This window comes from Hemiscyllium ocellatum, chromosome 8 (assembly GCF_020745735.1).
Source record: "Hemiscyllium ocellatum isolate sHemOce1 chromosome 8, sHemOce1.pat.X.cur, whole genome shotgun sequence".
NCBI lineage: Eukaryota > Metazoa > Chordata > Chondrichthyes > Orectolobiformes > Hemiscylliidae > Hemiscyllium > Hemiscyllium ocellatum.
Window position 1 is genome coordinate 70,376,932 of NC_083408.1, and position 12,107 is coordinate 70,389,038.

Genomic DNA, 12,107 nt, shown 5'->3' on the forward strand with positions numbered 1-12,107 from the left:
GTGGTTAGTCATCCTACACAGTAATCAGCATATTTGAGAGGCAAATGTTATTTTCTATTGAGAAAGTTTAAGTGGGAGATGAAGTTGACTGTAGAAGTTCTCAAAACAACTTGGGTGCTACTCATTGAATGCTGAATTTTGAGAAAGCTTCCGTGGTCTCATAATCATTGTACCTCCAACCTGTTGCTCAATTTTTTTGTGATCCATCCTTTTCACATCTCATATTAACATATGAAATAGGAGCAAGAGTAGGCGGCTTGTCCCCTGAGCCTCCTTCACCATTTCATAAGATCATGGCTGATTTGACTATGGCCTCAAGTCTGCAGAAGTTCATCAAAGATCCTTAGACAGCACCGTCCAAACACATGATCACTTCCATCTCAAAGGACAAGGGCAGCACATTCATGGAAACACCACCATCTGCAAGTTCCCCTCTAAGCTTTTGGTGTTTCTGATTTGGAAATATATCATTGTTTTTTCACTTGCTCGATCAAAATCCTGGAATTCTCTCCCTAATGACATTGTGGGTCAACCTACAGCATGTGGACTGCAGCAGTTCAAAAAGGCAACTCACCACCATCTTCTCAAGGGCAACTAGGGGTGGGAAATTAATGCTGGCTCTCGCCAGCAATGCCCATGCAACACGAGTAAATAAAAAATTGAGAGAATTTTTCCTTTGAGAAATCATATCAAGCTCACTAATCATTTTAAAACTGTCAAGGTGTATTCATAAAAATGAAAACAGCTACAGATACCTAAACTGTTTTAAAATCTGTGCATTTATTTTTCCCGCTACGATAAACTTCCTTTCTAGATCTACTTAAAATGAAACTTGTGGAAAATGCTAAATAATAACAACAAACAAAAATTGGTAACAATCCCAAATCAAGATGGTATTTTGTAACTAATAATTTCTATACGAATTCATAAATTTGCAATGTGCATATGTGTACCTGTCTGAAAAAGTTGGTTTCTGTTCTCATATTAATGTCATACTTAAGGCAACTTTTTTTCTATCTTTCTGTATGTAGAGCAGAAACTAGTTACCAAAATCAGAGGAGTTCATCCTCTCAATGTGATGAGGCAGCAATGCCTCAGGTTTGCATATATCAGTCCTTCAGCCTGTTACTGTAGGAAAAAAGTCTTCCAACAAACTGTGTTTTCTATCATTTTAGTATTTCAATATGAACCTAAAATATATTTTCTCCAAAAAATGTACATATAGACACTATGCAACCTTTTGTCTCAATGCACACTTTCACTGTTGTATTTTGTCATTCCAATATTTATGATGTCACATCACTTTGGCTGTTTTAATGCCTCTAAATACACATTTTAAACAGATGTTAGCTTTAATTGATACTGCAGTGTTGATATTTCACAAGCTCGACAGTCTTGTACAGTTCAAAATTGTAATTATAAAATTGTATAAACCTCTAATTTTGGATAAATGTTACAAAATCAAGATTTCTCAGAATATATGTAATGCTGCTAAGTTCCTAACCTACATTTGTTTTCAGGGTAGAACCTTCAGAGACCATTTATCTTGGACTAGCCATGTAAATACTGCCTTACTGATATATTTTTTGTTTTAAATTGAATGCAATAAAATTCTTCTGAAAACGTTGCTGCATAGATATGAAGGACCTTGTACTGACTCGAGTTAACTGTGGAGACTGGCCAGTTGTTTGTTTGAATGAAGGCGTTACACACTTTCCGACTGTCAAGATATATACTCAAGGTGATAGACCCTTACTCTACACTGGAATGCTAGGAGTACACAGTCTATTAAAGTTCATTATGCTGTAAGTAAATTAAACTAAACCTTCTTATTTTCTTTTGCTTGGAATGTGGATGATTCTATTAACAGTATTTATTGTCCTGATATTATTTAAAATTCAGCCATAGAGTGCCTGTGTAGACACAGGTGTAAAGTAGTTTCCATCCTGAAGAGCATTAGTGAACTAATTTAATTCTTTTTTTACATAATTGGTTTTTGGGTATAAGGTTAATTTGCATACCATAACCCAAGACCAGTTATATTAAATTACTTATGCAGTGCTAAAGAACTAGCAGTTAATTTTGAACTGATTTCTTCTGTTTTTCACATATTATACTTTATTTCCTGTTTGTAAGTAAGGCTGTCCAGGAGGAAAGGTCCATTGGGATAATTTTCTTGTCCTTGACTGTGAGGAACACATCTCTATACTTATTCTACTCCGTTGCATTTTGATGCTTTACCACGAGTCAAAACTTTGCGCCTGTAGTTTCTTAAGAAACTTGATTATCTGTGGACATTTTGCGTGAAGTTTTCTAATTGTATCCTTGATTAATATTTTCATGATGTGTTCCTGTGAGGATGACTCTCAAATGGTTTAAAAATGTTTCAAAATACCAGTTATTAATTAGCAGAAAAATCCAACAATTTATTGTGAAGATAAAAGCTTCAAATGTTCCACTTCTCTGCAAACTGCTGAATAATTTCCACCATTCTGTTGTTAGATCTGAAAATATTTGCAATCTTGCCATAAACCTCTCTAATACAAATGAAGTGTATCAATCGTATGTCATAAAATTGTTAGATGCATGCTATAAACCTGACTTAATCTCACTGCTACAGTGAGCACTGATGACATGGTTTATGGTCCTGCCATCAAGGTTAGCATTAGATACTTAAAGAAGAAATAAGGTGGAGGCTGGTTCAATTACAACATTTAAAAAGCATCTGGATGGGTATATGAATAGGAAATGTTTAGAGGGATATGGGCCAAGTGCTGGCAAATGGGACTAGATTAGGTTGGGATATCTAGTCGGCATGAATGAGTTGGACCAAAGGGTATGTTTCCATGCTGTACATCTCAATGACTCCAAGTGAACCTGTGAAATCTTATTCCAACAGATAATGAATTGTTCTCAGAGAATGTTGGGAACTTCTTTTATTTTGTCTTATGTATATTTTTGTGATTGCTCGTCTTACAATTATTTCATTTGGCTCTATTTATCTGATTTAGTTTTACAGCAGTCACTTGGTTTTCTTCTTTTTGTAGCCTTTTTGCTTCATTGATTGAGGAGATTGAAGGCACGCACAGTAATGAGGTCCCAGATTTAACTTTGACATTTATGCACTATTATCAATTGACCTGTTCGTCAGCTAACTGTTGGAAAATTGCTTTGGATGTGGCTTGGTACAGTGCTGTCCTCCCACTTCTGTTCTGTCCTGATCATTGCAGGATATTCCTTACCTGAATGGGCAAGTTCTTCTTTGCTGAGCAAGCTCTGTGCTTTGTCCCCATTGCATTGCAGCATTATTCAGGATACAGCCGAGAATAACAATCTGGGGACTGTGGGTTTTGTTGCAAAATACCTCTCAGACTTGCCCAAGTTGCAATCTGCTGCTTAAGCTGTGATGTATAGTTCCTCTCGTAATCCCATGTCTCTGGTTGTGTCTCCACTGAGTTGGTGAACATTGGGTTTGTCTTGAGTCAGATATAAAAAAAACTCTTTTCCCCAATTAGCTAACCTTTGACTTTATGGGCCGGGTCAAAATGTGAGAGACTGATTGACACTCTATATGGTGACACCTTCCATGAACCTGACATTGATCTGTCTGATTCGCTGGCCACGGTAAGTATACCTACTTGAAGAAATGCATTCTTGCTGACAGTTAGGATGGTAGAGCGACAGGCTTGGAATTATTGTTGCAGTGTCACAACTGAAAGTTTACTCTTTTGCTTGTAAACATTTTAGAACAAATAACACTCAATAATCAAGGCGCATGGCAATCTCTTGGAATTTTGAATTTTTAAACTGGAAGGCAGACTCTAAAGCAAAGCAAGATAATTTAATAAAATTAAAATAGCATGGCAAAAATTAGTTCTTCCCTCATTCCAGGCAATGCAATATATAACAAAATAAACATCTTCAAAATCTTTGTACTATGGCATTATTTGTTGACACCTACAACTGCCCATGTGCACTGTTCTGAAAATGTGCATGTACACAATTCCAGGCCCAGTACATCCCTTTTTGCGTGTGATATTATATACAATGGCTGCACTACGCGCATATCGAGAAAAAGTATGTAACTTTGAAACTGGCTTTGCAATAGGCTGTGAGGATATGGGAGGGGGAATACATGGAGGGGGTGACTAGTGAGGCTGGACCCGGGAGGAAGGGAGATGGGGGATACACTGGAGAAGTTGATGATACTGTATGATGTGGGAGAAGGGATGTGGCATCGAGGAAGCCGCGCCCCTCTGCCTTTTCTCTGGATGCTGGAAATCTGACATAAAAACTGAAACTGCTGGAGAAATGTTAACTGTCATTAAAGACTGTTGTTTTGGAGCACAAACCCCTCAATTTGTGCACGTTAGGCTTGGAATTAACAACTGAAATTATTGGAGTCTGTTCTTCTGTATTTTAAGCCATGTTTTGTATCTTGCGTGGTTTGTGAATAAGAAATGTGTTTTTGATCTAAGTTTTGTTGGAAAGAATTTCCCATTTACATCTGTTTGTAAAGTTAATCATTTTCAATCAGTCTGTCCACAAACATTTGGAGAGGAACTGTGCGTGGGAGTACAAATCTGAACTTGAAGAATGTTTAAATAAACAAACGAGCAAAGGAAAAGGCCAACCAAATGATAGAAATGTGATACAGTTTAATTGACATCAGGCCCATGATTTTTAATTCTGCCCTTCTGCAAACCAGAGGGGACAAACAAAATGGAATGAGACTCTTCTCTATCTCTATCTCCGCAATGATCTTTCACATTGCAGTTTTGAATTGCAGGTCACACTTCCCAAAATGCTGAGGCCCTACATTAGGCATGTAGACTAAACTTCTGTGAAGTAAACAATTTGCCATTTTAACTGGAACTGTGGAACAGTGATCTCTGGGAAGCAAGAGACAAAAAAACTGCAGATGCTGTAATCCAAATAGACAAGCAGGAGGCTGGAAGAGAACAGCAATCAGGCAGCACTCAGGCCAAGACCAGAAGTTATTGTAAGACCCCAATCAGAAAACAAATAATGTATCTTCTCTCGTCACCAGAAGGAAGCTTTGGCAACTGAAGGAGTTAATGTTTCAAGTCCAATATAACCCTTTTTTGGAGCTCTTGATTAATCTGTTTTTGTCCACATAGATGCTACCAGACTTGCTGAGCATCTTCAACATTTTCTGTTTTTCGTTTCGGATCTCAAGCACTCCCAGTAATTTGCTTTATTTTGCGGACTCCACTGTCCTCGGCATCTACCACCCACTTCCTTCTCCCTTTCCTACCCAACATCTGCACTCTTGCTGCACTTCGCCAGTATAGTCGGTTTCACCTGGTACTTCTTGCCCTGGGTCCCCAAGCCAGCGTTCTAGCCCTATGATGTTAAAGGCCAGCTAGCTACTTCCCACCAGCTTTCCAGGTTTGTCAATGAGGCCTCACTATATAAAGCATGCAAATCTACCAAAAGCAGCTCCTGAACAAGGACTCCATTATCTTTTCCACACTCCCACTTAGCAGTTAAAATCAAGATCCTTTGCTTGTCTTTTATGTACAAGCATTTTAATGATTTGCCATTCAAGTTTACAGCTTGCACTGCTGCAACCAACTTTTCGATATACTTCTTGTTACCATAGTAACCTATAATAGATAAGGGAAAGAGAATTTCTATGTTAAGAGACCAGTGCATGGTCACTGGAAATCTGGGGTCCAGAGCACATTTCAGTATCTAGCTGCTGCGATGAAGATATGTTTAATTTGCCTTGTCCACCTGAGGCTTTTTTTCAAGTTTTTGTTTTCCTTGTTGAGAAAGTCTAAATGCTAAATTGCAGTTGCACTTAAGCATCTGAGATTAATTAGAAGGCAGTTACAGTTACTTAAAAGTTTCAACAAAATCAACAAAAATGTCTGATTTTCTTGCTGCTGGTTTGTTGTTGATTACATCTGTAACAAGATCTGTTACTGTTTGGAATATAAAACGGGGTGTGATTCACACATTCTGAAACTATTGTAAAAAATACTACAAGATGCAAGTGATTTTTTTTCACTGAAAGTGAAAGTATCTAGAATGTGTCTACAGCATGCAATACTTTTGATGTGTAGTTGCTGGGAAACATGTCAGCCAACTTGCACTATTTCCCACAAACAGCAGTGTGAGAGTGAGCAGATAATCTGTTTTTATGAGATTGATTGATTGAGGGTGCTTTAATGATATGAGACACTGGCTCCTCCCCTGTTCATTTTCAAAAGCAGAGTTTGGGAATCTTTTTGCCTACCCGAGAGGGCAGATGGAGTCTTGGTTTAATGTCTCATCCAAAATCTGGCATGTCCAACATTACAACATGCCTTTGGTTTCTATCCTAATTGCCAGCCTTGGTTTCTGTGTTCAAATCTGTGATGTGGCACTTGAACTCACAATATTCTGACTCAAGGGGAAAGTAATACCAACTCACATGAGGTAAATAGATCTCATGTAACGTTGCTTGCCATTAGTCACAAGATGGACTTTTTTTTGCCATGCAGTGGTATGTAGCACAAAATGTAGGATTTTCAAACACAAAAGCCAAATAATGTAAATAGTGGAAATCTGAAATAGAAACCGAAAATGCTGGAAATACTCAGCAAATCAGGCAGATGTGGAAGAAACAGGTTTATACTTTAGGCAAATGTCCTCAGGATTCTTACATAATTCTCCAAACCACTCATTTAAGATGATTAATTAAAGATGCATTTTTATCATGATTTGGAGATGCTGGTGTTGGACTGAGGTGTACATTTTTTATTGTGTTATTCTGTAATTTTCAAGTTTACATGGGTATTCACAATTCCACCCATGTTCTGTGAAAACCGAAACAAAACAAAAACTCAGCTGATCTAACCGCGTCTGTGGAGAGAAATCAGATGTAACATTTCGGGCCCCGTGACCCTTCGTCAGAACCCTTCTGTGAAAACAGCACATTTGACTTCATTCGTTAATCTTTGCTGCTGTCCATGTGGTAGGTTATAGGATTACTTATGGTGAGGCAATCCTGAGGTTGATTGAATACACAGTTGAGGTAATTTGGCCTCTTTTAACACTGTATGTGGTGTTAGGAACAATAATTTTAAATTTAATTCATATTTTGTATCTTTCTGTTAAGAAGGCAGCAACTTAGTTACAGGTTAATTTTTAGAGTTGCTTTGTCAGGTTGATGCTGAAGGTCTGGAGGTCTCTGTATATATGCATTTTTCATGAGATTTTTCAACTTTGAAGTGAAGAAATGAAGATTGGTGGTTTAATGCATGAAAGAAAGTTGAATTATCTGTATTGTTTGTTGCCCAGCAACATGGGTTATGAATAAACAGAGAAGATCATAGTCAATAGTGGGATTTGATTTCAATAATATTAGGAATTAAAAGTCTAAAGATGACCATGGAACAGTATTAATTATCATCGAAAAAATCTAGTTCACTGATGTTCTTCAGGGAAGGAAATCCGCTGGATATTCCCCAGCTCTCAGATCCCAGTCTTCAAGCAATTCAATTCACTCGATCTGTTGATGTCACGAGAAGGCTGGAAGCCCTGGACATTGCAAAGTTTATGGGCTCCAACAATACCTCAGCAAAAATGTTAAGGATATTCTCTCTAGAACTTGCCATGTCCCTAACCAAACTGTCCAAGTACAGCTACGACACTAGCATCTACCTGACAATATGGAAAATTGCTGATTTGTCTTTTACACAAACAGCAGATAAATCCAACTCAGTCAATTACTGCTCCATTAGTCTGCTCTCAGTCAGCAGCAACGTGAGGGAAATTGTAATCAATAGTACTTTCAAACAGAATGGAAAAGTTAAATTTTAGAAGATAATAACTAAGCTTGAAGTATCATCAGCTGCTGGATACAATAGTCATGTGTGGTGGTGATATATTGAGGCAATAACCTTAGAAACAAGCAACAAACACAATGTAACTGAAACATATTCCTTTAAGGATGTAGTAAAGCTACTTGAGTAACTGTGAATTTTAACTATCACTCAAGACATGTCAAATTGAAATTTTCGCCTGGAAAGTGTTATGCTTAAACTGTGAAATTACTGGCAATTAATAAATTAAATTGTTTTGCTGGCAAGATTCACAGCCTTCAAAAAAAGAACATCTGGAACATTATGTACAGCATCTGGAAATTGCATTCTTCAGTTCTTGGGGTGGGATCATTAGTTCAGATTCAAACTGTTTTGTGTAATGGAGTTTCTTATGGTTAACTTTAGCTGACATTCAAAAAATGAGGTTCTATTCCTGAAATTCTTATTCTGTCAACAATGATGCCTGCTAAGTACTCAAACTAATATTATACATTTAATGAAACCCTCATTCACGTGTTTGTTGACTCTGACCTTGACAATTCCAGTATGCATTCAGCCATTTTGCTCCTTTTTAACCTTCCATTTCCTTCTTCTGTCTGTATCCTAATTTGAACACTATCGTGTTTATTCGTTAGCCTTATACACCACCTTCAGTTTTTAACCTTGTTTTCAAATCCCTCTGTGATCTCACCTCTCCCCATCTGTGATACCTCCTCAAACCCTACAACAATCTGAGATATCTGCACTCATCAAATTGTGACCTTTCGAGCATTCTGTGTTTTACTCATTTCACCATTGGTGGCTGTACTTTTAAACATGAAGGCCCTAACCTCTGAAACCGCCCCATTAGCTCTTCTTCTTCCCTCAGATATATTCTTGAAACTTGAGCAAACTGTTTGTCAACTTATTAAATAATTCAATATATCCATGCATAAAAACATATCTTTAAATGCATGGTTACTGCTAAACTGGATTCTGGGGAATGCTTGACACAGTAGCGCCCATTATGGCCATTAGAGGGTGTCTGTACATTATGTGCTTAGAGAACACCATTTACAAACTGCTGAATTACACAAAATTATTAGCAGGATTATATTTGTAATGAAGGACTATTGGAAAAATAAATACTAGAGAAGAATTACCAACTTTGTTGAATCAGGAACTTAAATACAATATGGTTAATTGTGATTGTTGAATTTGAGCATCATTGGTCATGTTGCTAGCCATTAAACTGCGCCGGATACCTTTTGTTAGACATTTTTAGAGTTCTTAATAATGTGCAACAGTATGGCTTGATTTGTTGATATTCATTTTTTCCTTGCTAGGAGCAGAATACCTACTCCCGTTCTGTTGACGTCAACAGAAGATGTTGAAGCCTATCTAAAAGGAGATTTACACAGTGATCTCAAACCACAATGGAACATTCCTGTTGTAGGATTATTCAGCTCAGAAATGAAAGAAGGTACAATAAGAATGCCAAACTGAAGCACTTGTATTATTACTGTCAGATTATTCTTAAAGGTTTGCTTCTCTGTGTTCTCAATTCCGAAAAGGAAATTGATGGAAATTAGATTTGACAATTTGAAAGGCAACAAGCTTCAGCTTCAGGCTATGTCAATGACAACCACTTTGCCACTCATCATCCTCTCCCAGTGCTATTATTGCCATTGTTGTTTCAACTACCCATCTATTTGACATCCACTGGAAATATTGTTTTTCAGATTCTGAATCCATCCCTTTCACCATAAAACAATAAGATGTGAAAGCAGAACAAGGTCATTGCTAACATGTTTCTCAATCCCATTCTCCGGTCTTCTCCCTGTAAACCTTGAGCCGCTTACTAATCAAAAACCTATCTCTGTCTAAAAGATACCCAATATCTTTGTCTCTGTAGCCTTCTGTGGAAATGAGTTCTCTGGCTAAAGGAATTCCTCCTTATCTCAGTTCTAATGAGTCATCTCTTCAGTCTGTGGCTGTGCGTTCGGGTCCTGATCTCTCCTACCAGTGGAAACATCATCTTCACATCCACTCTATCCAGGCCTCTCAGTATTCTGTAAGATTTAAACTCAATGGAGTGTTCTTCTATACTCTGTTGAGTACAGGTCCTGAGTCCTCAACTGCTCCTCATTTAAAAAGCCCTTCATCTCCAGAATCATTCTTCTCTCAAGGTACCTCCTATCAGGCCATAGGGCTGCTGTCTCATTAGAGAGAGACAACAAGTGGTGATTTAACCTGAGGGCCACCACACCTCGGGCAATGGGAGAGGTTGAGAAGGAGAGTGCCTCATGGTAACCTCGGTCAGTGTGTAATTGATACCATACTGTTGGCATTACTCTGCTTCACAAACCAGCCATCCAGCCAAATGAGCTAACCGACTCCTGTATTTAGATTGAAACAGAATATCTTTAGTGTTGAAAGAACATAAATACTGGATGAATGTGATAAATTTAAGATTGATTAGAAAGCCTAACATCATCTGACATAACACCTGGCAAATGTTTCTTTTTCCTAATTTCTTTATGCTTGACTCCATTTCACACCAGTTGCACATTTAGATTGAATCCAATGATGTATGACATTTGTGCCTTGTTTGACACTAAACCTCCAAGCTCATGTTCAATCCATCACCCAGTTTACTGTTTCCAACTCTGCAACACTGCGTTCCTCTCCAGCATTTCTTCCATTGTTGTTGAACCCCTCAACAGTCCCTCACGCTCCCCATCTTCAACATTTCCAATGCTATACTCGCCACAAACTCCACCTTGGCCAAAGCTCTGCTGCCTGTATCTTTTCCTGTACTGAATCTAGTTTTCATATCACCCCTAAACCTGCAAGCCTTTATTTGGCTCACAACACTGAATTTAAAATGCTTACCATTTATTTTCAAATCCGTTCATGGTCTTGCTCCTCCATAGTTGATGGCGTTGATTACATTCCTTGCTGTTGTCTTCAGATACCTGTATGTTTCTGTTCTTTGTTTGGTGGCAGAGCCTTCAACCACTTCTCAGTTACTCTCAATCTCCTTTAGTAGCATCCTCTGATTCTTCCTCTTCTACCAGTTGGAGTGTGATGTCTGAAAAGGCTACTCCTTCAGGTACCTCTTCGAACATCTAGCAATTCTTAGGAATGCAAGGAAGTATTTCATGATGATGTTGGTACTTATTAATGAGATTTGTGCACAATCTATGTAATGCTGATACTGGCACCAATCTTACAATTTTTGTCTCACTATTTTATTTTAAAATTTGTTCCTGAGATTTGGACAATGCTCATTAGGCTGCAGTAATTGTCCACTCCTAATTACCACTGCATCTTCAGGGAACATTGACAGGCATTTACTTTGGATAAGAGTCTTATGTAAGCCAGATCAGGTTGGGATGGTACATTTTCCATGCTTGACAGATTTGGCAAGGTTTTGGCCTGGCCTTCTAAGTGTCACATGTATTGAATTGCTTTCTTTGAACTAATACAGAATGGGCTTTGTTAAACCAAGTATCAAGAAAAAGTTGTAAAGGAGCCTTTAGGAATAGTGACCACACTGTGATAATATTCTAAATTAAGTTTGAGAATGATGCAGTTTAATCAGACATTCGGGTTTACAATCTGGTCTCAGGAAGTAATGAAACTGTGGGCGACAAATTAGCGATAGCGAGTTAGGAAACTGTGTTAAAATATACGATGGTAGGCCTTGGCAAGATGGCGGCGACTCATTAGAATTAGATGGCTCAGCAAGGCATATTGGTGTATTTTTTGCCGTCCTTGGCTAACATCTATGAAAGAATTGTTCACAATTTGGAATGAGATGGATGCCAAAGGGAGCAAACACCAGCAGGAAGGACACTCCCCCGCAGCACCAGGTACACCAGAGGCTGCAGCAGCGGTCTCTTTCAAACCCTCAAGGGACTTCACGGACCTGCAGGAATTGTCGGTGGCGATGACAAGCCGTACCGTGAACTTAGAGGCTGTGTTCGAGGGGATTCGTGCCCAGATCCAACCCATTGCGTCCATGCTACAAAAGCATGAACAGGAGCTCCAGGGCCTTGGGGCGTGGATAGACCAAGTGGCGGGTTGAGCCAAGGCCTCTGAAGCTGCGAACGAGTCCTTGTCCAGGCGAATCCAGGCCCTGGAGCAGCAAGTGTGGGCCTAGCAAGATCAGGACAATGACCTCGATTGAAAGGGTCTATCAGGTGTCAGCGCGCAGATCTGGGCCAGTACAGTGCTCCCACCCGGTCCTAGCGCACTTTCTCACAAACAGGGACAAATAAAGAGTGA

At 38.7% G+C, this 12,107-nt stretch overlaps 1 protein-coding gene across 4 annotated transcripts in view; it reads left to right on the plus strand.

The window, feature by feature from the left end:
- The window catches only part of txndc16 (thioredoxin domain containing 16), a 122,787-nt gene that overhangs the window by 67,250 nt on the left and 43,430 nt on the right, over positions 1-12,107 (plus strand). For all 4 annotated transcript variants that reach the window (XM_060828448.1, XM_060828452.1, XM_060828449.1 and 1 more), the window contains 2 exons: positions 1,637-1,805; positions 9,161-9,297. In XM_060828448.1, coding sequence (XP_060684431.1) covers positions 1,637-1,805; positions 9,161-9,297 — 306 coding nt within the window. The remainder of the gene's footprint in view (positions 1-1,636; positions 1,806-9,160; positions 9,298-12,107) is intronic.